We start from the raw sequence: 14,111 nt of genomic DNA on the forward strand, positions 1-14,111 counted from the left end.
AAATTGATTTAAATATCTGACATAGAATTTGACACCAGAATATATAAAAATTCTTTGCCCTACAAAGATTTGGAGAAGCATTAATCCTAAGAAAGATCTATGAGTGGACAATAAGCACGTGAAAAGATTCAAATTATTGGTCAACATTATTGACCATCAGAAAAATACAAATAAAGCCACAATGAAATTCCACTACATGTCTACTAAAACTCTTGATAGGTTGATAATGCCAATTATCAGCAAGGATGCAGAACTGGAACTCTAATACTTGGTGGTGGGAATGTCTGATTATATGACCACTTCAGAGAACAGTGTAGAGATTTTTAAAAAGTTGACCCTACAACTCAGCAATCCCACTCATTTCTAACCAAAAGAAATAAAAACATTTTATTTATACAAGGACTTATACACAAATGTTCATAATAGCTTTATTTATAATAGTCTCAATGGAGCAAACAGTAGGTAAATGGTAAATTGTACCATATCTGCACACTGGAATACCCTGCCAGCAATTAAAAGGAACAGACTATCCATATGCACAGCAACATAGTGAATCTCACAAACATGCTGAGCAAAAGAAACGAAGTAGCAGAGAGTAAGTATATACTGTGTCAGTGCGTTTTCATGAAATTAAAGAATAGGCAGCCCTTAATTATAGTGACAAAGCAAGATTAGTGGTTGCCTGGATCCAGGGCTGGTGAAAATTAGACTGAAACAAACTACTTGGAGTGTTGGAAATATTACATATCATGGTTGTGGTCACTATCATGTATTTTGAAATATATTTTATACAAGTATATGTTTGTAAACACTCATTAACCTATAGTTAAATGAGTGTATTTTGTTGTATGCTAGTATAAACTCAAAGTTCATTTACAAAGGGAAAAAAATTAGAGAAATAGTAATATTTTATAATAGTAAATTAATTTGGGCATAATTACATTTTCAAATTAGATTATCGCTATTGTTTTTTTGGAAAGACTGGTTTTTTAATTTAAAATTTTTCCCTAACCAGGTTTTTTATTTAAATCATTTCTTTCTAAATATCTTTCCTAAGAACAACTTTAAGTGCCTAACAATGACACTTAATCTTGGTAGAAAATCCTAGTAGAAAATAAGCAACAATTTAATGCTTTATTCAAAAACAAAGTGGCCATTTTTTCTTCCTTCTAAGAAATAGCACAGCTAACCTACAGTGTTCCCCACATGAACAGTCTTAAAAGGCAACAGTAGGAGGTCAAAAGAATTCTTGCTGGTAGGATAGGTAGGATAAAAAAAACACCCCTGTAGTGACCCACCTCCTACTGTTTCCTTTATGCAGCTACTGAAATGAAAATCCTCTGCAGTGTTGGCAAGACATGGCCCTTGACCTTCAGGTGCTTTCACCCTAATAGAAGAACAAAAGTAAAACACAAGAAGCAATTAAAACTTGAAGTGAAGTCAGTTCCCAGAAGGAAGAGCTAGCAAGGCACTGTAGAACAGTCAAGGAAAAAAAAACTTAACCTGTCCTTGAAAGATTGAGTCAGAATAGTGTTTGAAAACAGAGATGAGGAGTGTCACATGTGATGAAGAGAATAAGCAGATAAGAAAGAAGAGTGCACATTGATAAGAGCAAAAAATTTAATTTGGCATAAAATAAAATAAACTTGAATTCTGTCAACACAAGTAGATCTAAGATGCATGTAATGTTGAGCAAAAGTGGCAAGTCAGAGGGGAAGAAATGTACTCAGGAATTATTAATCAAACAAGAGCACTTGCCTAACCTTCAGATCCATGTAAATATCCGCTTACTGGACATCTGTACCAGGTTCTATCCCATATTCTGTCATAACTTAATCAAAATTAAAGTTAATATCTTTTCCACCTCACCTGTCAGCAAATGTTTAATGAGTGCTGCGATATCTCAGATACTGTAGCCTTTCTGTTTTCCCTTCCAAGAAGAAATAACATAGCTTACCTAGAAGTGTTCCCCACAAAGCAGTCTTATAAGGCAACTGTAAGAGGGCAAAAGAAAAGTCTTTCTGGTAAGATAAACATCCCAGTGGTGACTCACCTTCTGCCCTTTCCTTTATGCAGCTACTGAAATGTTTCATAGAGTACAGAATCAGACAGATATGATCCTAATTATTAGAAATACTATATTACCAATACACCTGCAATCATCTGGTAAAGAATAGGGGTGTTGTGTGTCCCCAGCATAGGGAACAGCTGTACACATGTGAAGACCGAGTAGTAGGAGATCCATCTCCATATCTCCCCACAGTTCAAAATAATCCCACGTACACATTCTTTACATTTTCTCTCCTCTGCAATTAAGATCATGAATTTTAAAAAATTTTGTAGTGAGAATTTTTTAAATGTTTTGTTTTTCCTTCAGATCCCAGCTCTCACTATGTGATCACCCTGAAAGCGTTTAACAATGTGGGTGAAGGCATTCCCCTGTATGAGAGTGCTGTGACCAGGCCTCACACAGGTAAAGTTAACATTCTAACTCTTTTCAGCAAAGTAAGTAAAACATGGCCTGAAGCCTGCCCCTCAGGTATCAGTGGAAGGAAAAGTGTATGGCAACTTAGGATGTAGGCTTCAAATAGGAAAACAGACTTTCAACATGGACTATCCTGTTTTGCTTTTTTGGAAAATACTATCCTGTCATGTAAACAATTCTATGTAGATACCTAACACGTTTTTAATGTGTTAGGACCTAGAAGGCATAGTTTTGAAAGAATTAAAAGTAATTTTTCATCTTTCAGTAGCATAAGTTATAACTAAACTGAGCCAAAAAATGTTTGTGGTGGTGTATCTCACATTTCCTTTACTAGTCCACCTGAGTTGGTGGGGAGAATTTTGTTCTATGTGCCTTCCTTTTTTTAATGATCAATTAATTTTTTTAAATTTTTCTTATTGAGGTAACATTGGCTTACAACACTGTATATGATTCAGAGGTGTAGGATCACACCCTTCAGATGTATGTTACCATACCACTCCCATCACCAAGCACCTACATTGCGCCACCTTAGTCTATGTGCTAGTCTCAAGCTTTATTTATATAAAGTCAGGTGTTCTCTCCGTTTGAACAACTATATTTCTTATAAAAAGACCAGGTACTCATCACTTTTTCTTTGTAATTTATTAAAATGAAAGAATATAATATAAAATTTCTGAGAAATTAAAAGACATTGAATTTGTATATGAATGAGAAAGTTTATTGAACTATTTCAAAGTTGTAAATTTTTCTAAAAAGTACTGAAAACTAAAGAATTTAGCATTTTCAGAAATGTTCTTTTTTATTTGTTTCCCAGAATTGTGAATCTGTATTGCCTCCTATAAGTTCTGGATACTTTACATAATATAGTATAGATTTGGCATTATTCTTTGTAAAAAGATAATCTCGTCTTTCTTGTTTCTTTTTAAGCTTTTGCTTAACAAAACCAGCATCATTACTATGTGTTTGGTTGCTCTCTCCTGTCTTCTGCTTCGATGTGCTTTCAATTTACAAGTTATTTTAAATATAGCTTTGGTGTTCCAGAAAGAAGAAAAAAAAAAAAGTAAAACCAGAAAGGGAATATTTAAGTAAATGGTTTACTGTTTCTCAAATAAGCCTTTAATAGAAAATTTTTTAATTGTAATCTGTTATGTGAGTTAAAAATATAGCCCTCTTCCTAGAAATAGACCAGGAAATGTTCTTGTAATCTAGTTATCATTTCGAAGAATTGTTACCAATAAGAAAAAAATTTCTCAAAGTATTCTAATGACTTTGCACCTGAAGGTGCATTTTCTGTAACTAATTGGTATGTGTCCTAACAATCTTTGAACAAAGCCCTTGATTATAATGTATGCTGTTCCTCTGTTATTTTTAGTCCTCATTGTGCAGGAAATACACAAACAGAGACTCTTAGTTTGACTTGGCAATTACTCATAAATACGACCTATGCCATTTCAGATTCTGAGTTATAGAAAGGACTCATCTCCATAACCATGTGGAAAGCCCATTTTAAATAAACATGACATTACTATAAACTGGTGTGCATATACTTAGAAAACCTGAGAGTTGGGAAAGTCCAAATCCATCCTTTTGTGTTGCCCTGAACTTCCAGTGTTTGATCCTTTGATACTCATTCTGGTTGCTGTGCTTTCCATAGTGAATGTGTCTGTTGCATATGCCACAAGATCAGCATATGAACTACAGACTTTCCTATCATCTAAGTACTCTGATTTTTAAAATTCAAAAAGGCTATGTCATTTGGACCTTTGATAACCATGATATTTCTCATAACTGATTGGGATGCCTCAATGTATTGTCCCCTGACTGTACTGGAAAAGTGTAGCAAAGAGTCTCTCATGATTTCAGCTTGCCTTTCCTCAAAAACAAGGAATGCCCTCATTTCCTTTTTCTTTAATTTTGATGGGACCATATTGTTGTACTGCTTTTAAGCCCAGGATGTTAGCATATGTGAACTTGACCCTTTGGGGTATCAGATAACGCCTAAAATAAGGTCATTTGCTAAAATAAAATGGACTCAGATTTGACAGTAAGACCAAATATATATCTAGTGATTTGCATTGGTAACCCAAGTCCCAAAAATTCAGTCACAGTCACTGAAATATCAAAACAGATACTGAGCCTTGCATTGCTTATCCAGAAATTATACCCTTGCTTTTAAAAGCAGTTATCTTTTCAGGATCCTTTTTGGACAGGAGGAGGAGATAGCTTTCTTAAGTAATTTAAGGAAATTCAAGTATGGCTACATTTAAATCACTATTATCAAATTTTAATTGTCTACAGAATACAGTAGAGAAAATAGTTCATTCCTGTTTCTTTACATATTTTTCCTGAAAGAACACAAATGGAAATACTCTTAAATGAGTGGTGGTTATCTATTAACACTGGATTCTCTTCTCTTTTTTTCCATTTCTCACCTTTCATTCCATTCTATTGCCCTACATTTCCCTTTTCTTTTCTTTTTGTTTATGTTAAAATGCCACTTCCCTTTTTTAATTACTTTTTACCCAGACACTTCTGAAGTTGATTTATTTGTTATTAATGCTCCATACACTCCAGTGCCAGATCCCACTCCCATGATGCCACCTGTGGGAGTTCAGGCTTCCATTCTGAGTCATGACACCATAAGGATCACATGGGCGGACAACTCACTGCCCAAGCACCAGAAGATTACAGACTCCCGGTATTACACAGTCCGATGGAAAACCAACATCCCAGCAAACACCAAGTACAAGGTATTGACACATTTGCTCTGGGTGAGAAAAGCTAATTATTGATATTATGTAATTCTGAAGTTTTTGCTTCATATGTTTCCAGAATGCAAATGCAACAACTTTGAGTTACTTGGTGACTGGTTTAAAGGCAAATACACTCTATGAGTTCTCTGTGATGGTGACCAAGGGTCGAAGATCAAGCACGTGGAGTATGACAGCCCATGGGACCACCTTTGAGTTTGGTATGTGTTGTCAGAACCTACATCACATGGCATTTCTTCTCTTTACAAGACGTGAAGGCCAGTGGAAGTTCACGCTAATGTTCTGCCACATTTCAAGTCATGAGACTTATCATCATCTGCTTTTGCTACGTAACCAAGGGAAGAATTGAATGCATGAATTAAACACAATGCTACTATAGTAGGAGTTCCTCAGTTTTTCAACTGATGAATTTTTTTCATCATTGTACTAGAACACTAGCAAATAACAGTAATACAATGCAAAACACACTAGATTTTAGGGATCAAGAGACTTGTTCAATCCCAGATCAACCACTTACTGAGTGATTTAAACATAATCATCCAACCTCTCTGAATCCATTCCTTCCAATAATAAAAGAAAGATGATAATCTCTGCCTTTCCTATTTTGTGGGATTATTGTGAAGTTAAAATGAGGAGCAGATGGGAACACACATGGTTAATTATAAAACACATAGAATTAGGGATTATTGTCTTTTATCCTGCTTTCCTGGTAAATTGAGACAGAAAAGTTCACGTTATCTACGCTTGACAGCTGCCAATGTCGTGCTTACTAGAACCTGAGCACTTTATTAGGGACCCCAAAGCTTTCTTGCAAATCAGTTGGCCTTGCAAAGATTAAGGCAGTATCTCATAAAAGCTCCTTCTGAAGTATTAGGGTTTTTGTCTGTAAGTAAACATGAGAGAGAAACAATAACTGAGCAAATTAAGAGGAGAAAGTATTTGCTTATTGCTCAGTTTGGTAGGCCTGCCCATGTATCCTTTGTACTATCCAAATTTGGGGATATGTGTAAGCATTGGGGTCTCTGACCACCTGTCTTTTTCCTCTTCTATACATGAATTTAAAAATGAAATATAGAAATCTCCCCAAACTAGGCTTGACCTTAATGTCTTGATCTTCTTGTGTTTGGACTTCCTACAAAGGAGAAGGTTGAATTTACAGAGCTAGAAATATAGTATGCAAACTTAAATAAACCTTGAGTTTGCTTTCTTTACCAGTTTTTAAGATTTTAATGCTTTAATTCCAACCCACTAGCTAATAAATGATACTGTGTATTCCCTTAGGTTATTTGTATTTCACCAGGCTTTTCCATTTTGTTAGGAGAATTTGACAGAGGGAAGAATAAATTTAAGACTACACTTTGAATTTACTTATTTCCTACTAATACAAAAAGTTCTTAATATGGAAACACAACAAACACACTGTCATTTTTATTTTATGGGTTTTTTCCTTGTGAATCCTTTACCTATAAGAGCAATAATTTCACATAGTTGGTAAGATGTTTTCACTGTAAACTTAAAATAAAAAAAAATCAATTTGTAAATCTTTCTTTGAAGGAATAGGGATTTTTAAACATTGTATTTGGTTACGAGAGCCAAAGGAAAATTTATTATTCTAATAAAATAATTCAAATTGCAGAGTCAGGGGAATGCCATATTGGCAAATTTTATGACTTTTCTCATTTTCAGTGTCCTCATCTGTAAAGCAGAGATAGTGGAACTGCCTTTTAAGGTGTTGTTAATATTTAGTGAAATACTATTTGTAAAATGCCAGCCATATAGTATTTGGTAACTACAAATGCCATTTGATTTCCTTACCTAACTGTTCTATACGTCCCTGATCCCAGTCAAGTTATGTATCCTTATAGTATGGTGTTTTCTCTTTGGTATTTGGCATATTCTTTTTTTTATTACTTTATGAATAGATAGTAAGTTCTTTAGAGCCAGGAGACTTACCCTTTTTGTCTTATATCATTTATTATGCTTATAAATGGAAAGGGTTGCAGAAAGGTGAATTAAGATGAATGGGAATTACTGAAACTATTGTTATTTTGTAGTTCCTGCTTCTCCACCTAAGGATGTGACAGTTGTGAGTAAAGAGGGAAAACCTAGGACCATAATTGTAAATTGGCAGCCTCCCTCTGAAGCCAATGGCAAAATTACAGGTAAGATGCCTTTGATTGTGTCTGTTCCCTGTTCTCAACTAGCAGAAGCTTTCTAGGAGACTGCTGTGTTACTGGGAAAAGAGGGAATCAGAAGGCTGACTGGATCTTTTTATGAGGTGCTGTGAGTCATGTTGGGCCTTGCAAATGGAGCAAGGAGGGGTTGTGTACCCAGTGTGACATAATCAGGTATCCAGTTTGTCCTAACTCAACTGAGTGAAAGTATGATGGACGTGGGTTGCATAATACAACCTTTGGCTATAATGGGTCGTTGCGGACATATTTATTTTCTTCAGAAAAGCTATTTTCTTTCTCTGATTAGATGGCCAGCTTTGACTTTGGAGATATCCTCCTCCAAACCTAATTATGTAGGGTAATATCCAATAAATACAGATTGTGTTCTTTTAACCTAGACTCCCCAAAAAGGCTTTTAATTCCTTTTTTCCGCCAAACCTACTTCTTTAGCTTCCTGTGATCTTATAACTAGAATTAAAAGTTTGACTTGGCTCAGGCCTTTGAAGGGACCTGGCGTTTTTCCTTTGACTTGCAGAAGAGAACCTTCCACAGCAGAGAGGGTAGACACTAGGCCTTCCTTTGCTTTTTCAAGGAGGAAAGCCTGATGGGATTTGAATGCTAATTATTCCCTTTGTAACTTCTGTTCCATAAGTAGGAGTATGCTGTGGAGCAGGAGTTTGCCTTCTGAAGTTCCTTTTCATGAATAAGGTGGCCTAAGGAAACTGGAAGCATTTCTTAGCATTGCCCCACCTTGACTTTCACTAGGAATCCCTTTCTGTAAATCTCTAGTCTTTGTGGCTTTTTTTTTTTTTTTTTAAGGTTGTGAATTTGCCTCTTCCATAAAAGCATCAAGCATGCTTTGGCTTGGATTACTTTTCACTTTGTCTTAAAAAAAAAACCAGTAATAATATAGTGCATTTTGCTGTGTGGGTGTCAGGTAGGCGTTTGGCTCTTCTTTCCTCAACCACAGGGATTGAGTGCCCTCTGGTGGAAGGAAGTATCAGGTGACTTGTCACTATCACCCACCCTAGTGACCTTAAAGGTCATAGTCTGTCTCCCAGGAGTTTTTCTCCCAGGAAGTCATATTGGCAAGAGCTAAAGCAGCATGTCGGGCCATTGTTAGTTTTCATAACTGCATTATTTTAATTGTAGACCCTTGAAGGGTAACATTATTCAAATATTCAGGTTATTTATAGTAATTAGATTATGTTTCCTTATTTGATTTCTTAGCTTCTGAGAGTACTTAACCCTATATTTTTATCTGTGACTATCACTTCAGCTGTTGTATAGATGGTAACTTATAGCCTGATGCTGTTGAGAGTGTGGTTTTCTACATATTATGTTTAGTATAGCATTGCGAATGCATTTACCACTATTCTAACCAGTATCTGATTTTTTGCCCATATGTGCTGTAACTTATGTCTTTATTGACTTTTTATTACAAAAGAAAACACAGAAATAAGATCTTTTCCCATTAACTCTTTTGGACAGGTTACATCATATATTACAGTACGGATGTGAATGCAGAGATACATGACTGGGTCATTGAACCTGTTGTGGGAAACAGGCTGACTCATCAGATTCAAGAGTTAACACTCGACACACCATACTACTTCAAAATCCAAGCCCGGAACTCGAAGGGCATGGGGCCCATGTCTGAAGCTGTCCAATTCAGAACACCTAAAGGTAAAGCTCCCAAACAGGTTTTATGATGTGTCTCTTTAGTGGGACTATGCTCACACATATCACTTTGGCTGTTGAGACTGGATAATAGATGTCCTGAAGATAAGCATTATGAGCCACAGTGTGAAGATGTCTCTTAAAACGACCCCTTACCCACTACTGGCCACCAAATCAATGCTCCTTAGGTTGCTGCCTAACCATATCATAACCAGGGGACTTTGACTCCAGGCTTTTTGAGGCTGATGAAGTACAGTGATGTAAAAGTTTTCACCAGTGAGATCAGATGCACTTTTCTTGCTTCCCAGAGTAATAGCATGTTATTGTGAGAAATTCTCTTTCAACAAATTAAGGCTCTTAAACTAAAAGGCTTTTCATGGACATTTGTAGAGTGAAAGATGAGAGAGAGAGACAGAGACAGAGACAGAGACTAAAGGGGGGCCCTTTAAAGAAAACTTTGGATAAGAAAGTGAAGGTAAAGTATTGGACCAAGTGACTAGTCGGGGACTGAATATAGGAATATGGAAACCCAATGCGGATTTCTATTAGTACCATAAACAAGATTGAATTTGTTTAGAACGTTGTGGGGTTTTATTTTTCCTTTAAAAATTCTGCCTCTCCCATCTTCAAAGCTTGTGATCCTTGCTCTTGTTTTTTCTTCCCCTGTGCTTGGCCTGTTAGCGGACTCCTCTGATAAAATGCCTAATGATCAAGGTAAATGAGTAGATGGCCTCTCCTTCCTCTCCTCTCTTTTGTGATCTATTGTTAGCTTTTTGTTGTTTTTGTTTCTTTTTTCCTGAAAATTTGTATTAAAATGCACATATTTATTGGCCAAAGTGGAGTTGAGTCCATGTCTATGGCACTTGGGGTATCTGAAAAGCTGGGGAATCTACTTAGAAGCTAAAATGACTGGTGGAAAAAAACTGAATCACGTAAACTGAGTACTGCAGCTGTAGGAGATTGACCTCAAGTGTGGGTTAGATTATCCTTTGTGCTAAGAGATTGATATTCTGTAACAATGATAGGCATTTGGGCCTTGAGAACAGCATACTAATTTTTCATATTTGAAAATCTTAGCATTTAAGATTTTAACAGTATCTCTAAATGAGAAGTTGTAATCAAATTCAGTGAATACCCTATATTCCTCTTCACACAAAGACTACAAATTTAGCTACTGAATTATGTGATTATCTCTAGCAAAATTAGTGCTATATATTCTGTTACTGTAGGGTTTAATTCAGAATTCTTTTTTCATTTCTTCTCTTAAATATATCTGCTCATTTTAAAAGAGGAAAAAAACATTGGAAATTGAAACATAGGAAGTATGTGCCTCAGTGTCACCATTCTTGAAACTGTCAGCATGGTCTTTTCATTATAACTGCTGTGGTGGAGCAGTAACTGTACTTGTGATTTTCATCTCTGGGAAGTCAGCTGAAGTTGGTACCTGTTTTCTATGCTGAGAAAAAGCAATAAAAATAAATTTGATGGTTGCTTTCATGGTGTAAGAGAAATTATTAGAAATACAAAGTCATTGATCTTGGTTAACAGCAAGGAAGAGTCAGAACTTGAGGCTTCAAGCTTCAGAGCTTTGGAATTATGTTCCCATTCAGTGAGTCTTTCGCTGCACGTTGGAGAAACTGTGTATGTGCTTTTTATGTGTGCGTGGAAAGCATCCTAATCATGTTGGGAACTGTGACTCAAGCATGAAAATAGAAAAATAACCATACTGCATATGCACAGGATATAAATGTGGTTATTGTCCTTTCCTGACCTCTTTTGATAGCCAGGGTACAGTTCTTAACTATACCACACCTCTGGTGTTTAAAATTCTTTACCCATATTTATCTTGTTATTTGGTTAGTCCTTGGAATTTCTTGTTTAGAGGTTACCTTTAAAAGAATATTGGGAAATATAGGAATCATACCAACCTATTTATTGACAAGTATGTTCTTTGGCAATTATTTACTTAATATGATACTCTGGATAGTTTGGCCTGTGGTCTACCCGACACCTAAGTATACTTACATATGAAGAGCCTAAAAAGTGCTAAGCCATCTCTGCCATTTAGACATTATCATATTGAAAAGAACTGGAATTTTGAGATATGGTGTGTACTATTTGGGAGAAATAATGGCAAAAGAAGTAAGGAGATTAAGGGAGAAGTGTGAACAATGGAAAAGGGACTGGGGCTTTGAGTTAAATTCTAGAATATGCCCTTTGGAAACCCAATAATTTCTGTTACCTTTGGGAATTTTTAGCTTCCAGAAGCAGAAAATGTTTTCATCTCTAGATTTATTCTGTTATGTGAACTAGATATAGAAACTTCAAGTTTCAATTTCTTTCACTTCCCCCAAGTCTGCTAATTTATGGAATTTCTTGACATCAGCTCTAATGTTTTACAGAAACACATCCAGTTTATGCATTTCTAGTCAAGCTTTAGTTGTAAAAATAACTTATTTATAAGTGTTTCCTGAAGCTTCATGCTCTCTGCCTCTGTAAAGGAAAGATTATATTCTTCTCTAAAGATTTATTATGCTTGTGATAATAGTAGTTAGTGTTTATTGAACATTTGCTATGTGTCATTTTGTAGTACTCAAAATAATTTATAGGATTAAAATTTAATCCTCACAACAACTTTGTGAAGTAAATTCCATTGTTATCACTGTTTTACAATGAGGAAATTGAAACCCAGAAAGAATAAAAAACATACCAAGAGCCATTCAATACCTGATGGAGCCAGTATCCAGGTGCATCCACTATTCAGCGCTGTGCTGTTAACTGTGAGGAGCAGTTTTTACTCCTCACTCCCTTCAGACCTCTTCAAGGGACAGTGTGATACTGCTTTCTAGTCCCAAACCTTGGATTGAGAAATACCTTTGCCTTATTGGGAAAGGAATCCTTGTATTTGCTTTACCAAAACACCTTTTTCTTTATGTGAAGAACAAAGTTCAAGATCAAGAATACAGAATTCTAAGAATTATTGGTGTTTTATGTTTTCTGAGGCCTGCTTAAGAGGTTTCCCAAGTCTAAGGTCAGAAGACCCACTTGCTGTATTTCCCCATGAAATGCAGCAGGAGACAGTGTCCTTTGTGAGCAACCAAAGGGAAGACTTTGTTTCTTCTATCTTTGGATATTTAGGTGGCTGCACAGGAACTAAGACCCCATTTTGATCTTCTGCTTGCCTTCCTGTTCCTGCTTAGGTTAACTTTATATTTAGAAAGGCAACTGTATAATTTGGAATAGAATTCAAATGATACAGACACCTACAAAGTCAGATCAACATAGCTAGATCCCCTGAAAGAGTCCAGGTCTTTTGTGTAGAAGTTAACCTAACAGATCTCTTTAGTTCTTTTCTAAGAGAAGCTACTTTTGCCATAGTATTCTGAGCAGCCTTTCTGGAACTGTTTCCTGAGGTAGAGAAATGGATGTGTTCCCACCCCTCCTAAACAGGGAGTGACAAACCCAGAGAGAACTGTGTAATAGGGCTTTCAGCCTTTCAGATGCCTCATTGCGTAGAAAGTTATACTTTAGTTTGCTTTGTACAAATAGGCTATATTTTGTTCCCTGTTGTTTATGTGCTACTTCGTTTTCTCATGGACAGAGTAGACTGAAATGTTTTGTAGGAAACATTCACTGGCTGTGAAGTGGACTTGTCACACCAGAGTGTTGGGTTAATAATGACATGATTTCTTCTGCTTCAGCCTCAGGGTCTTCAGGAAAAGGAAGTCGGCTGCCAGACTTAGGATCTGACTACAAACCTCCAATGAGCGGTAAAGCCTTCCTGTGTCTTTCTTGGCCTATTATGGATATGAAGCAGTTCTTCTTGAACTCTTGAAATGCCTTTTGTAACTTGTATGTCATGGGTTATAGCATTTAATAATTAATAGATTTGGCTTTAGGCATTTTCCAGCAAATGTTTGCTAAATTACCATAAACCCATTCATTATAGGATCCAGAAATAAAATTGTTTCCCTTTATATCCAACTTAAAATAAGATTAATTTTAAACAAATGAATCTTCCTTTTGCCACTGCCTCTAGAAAGAAATAGAATCTTATACTTTAAAAATAAAATGTCTAATGGAATTAACCATTGCACAGAAGAGCAAATCAAAGAAGTACTTCAGAATCATTGATTTCTCCCTACACGACTTCAGTGTTTTTAGTTTGGGAATTCTCTAAAGTTCTTTCAGTCTCCTAGCCATCCTGTTCACTTAAATAGTGATACCTACTTCTCCACAGAACTTGCCCATTTGTAATTTACTTTCACACTTTCATTCATTTGTTCCTCATAATATTATGCAGCTGGGATAGATCTCTTTTTTTTCCATTCTGTGCATTAAGAGGCAATGTGGAAAAGTATTGTGCCTGGAGCCACCTACTAAGTATGGAAGTTGTAGCACCAAAACCTAGGTCTTCTGATTTCTGGTTTCTGCTGTCATATGCAGCTTAAAAGTCATGGGGTTCTACACCAGATGTGGGAATCCAGAGTGGGGAAATGTCCACAAACATATTGCCATGCATTTATATATACTATTATTACTTCTGCACACTGTCTCCCCTCTAACCTTGCATATCTCTTTTAGCTTAAGCAACACTGGGCTACCTTTCTCTTTGCTGAACATGCCAAGTTCATTTCTGCCTTCCATTAGCTAGAAGGAACCTTCCACTAGCTGATCACTCAGTCTAAAATATTCTTCCTCCAGGTCTTAGTGTGGTGTGACCTGAATCTTAGCTCAAATGCCATCTCCAGAGTTTTTTTCCTACCATCCAATCTAAAATAACCACCAGTTATTCTGTATCATAGCCCCTCAGTTTATATAGTCTTCCCCCACTCCCACCCCAATATTCACATCTTTGTTGTTCACTGGCACATAATAACCACTCAGTAAATATTCATCAAATTAATGTATCATACACATCTTTTTCCTGAAATTGAATAAGAGCATTAACTCTGCATAGACTGTATATTTATAAAAACAGACTATTTTTCAAGTAATTTT

General features: G+C 36.0%; 1 protein-coding gene across 1 annotated transcript in view; it reads left to right on the forward strand.

Moving 5' to 3' along the window:
* Positions 1-14,111, forward strand: part of NEO1 (neogenin 1) — a gene marked incomplete at both ends in the record, with an annotated part of 179,080 nt that overhangs the window by 148,890 nt on the left and 16,079 nt on the right. Inside the window, 7 exons of the mRNA XM_084240180.1 lie at positions 2,378-2,473; positions 5,012-5,235; positions 5,318-5,456; positions 7,311-7,418; positions 8,922-9,116; positions 9,792-9,824; positions 12,812-12,880. Coding sequence (XP_084096306.1) covers positions 2,378-2,473; positions 5,012-5,235; positions 5,318-5,456; positions 7,311-7,418; positions 8,922-9,116; positions 9,792-9,824; positions 12,812-12,880 — 864 coding nt within the window. The remainder of the gene's footprint in view (positions 1-2,377; positions 2,474-5,011; positions 5,236-5,317; positions 5,457-7,310; positions 7,419-8,921; positions 9,117-9,791; positions 9,825-12,811; positions 12,881-14,111) is intronic.

This window comes from Talpa europaea, assembly GCF_964194135.1.
Source record: "Talpa europaea genome assembly, chromosome: 8".
NCBI lineage: Eukaryota > Metazoa > Chordata > Mammalia > Eulipotyphla > Talpidae > Talpa > Talpa europaea.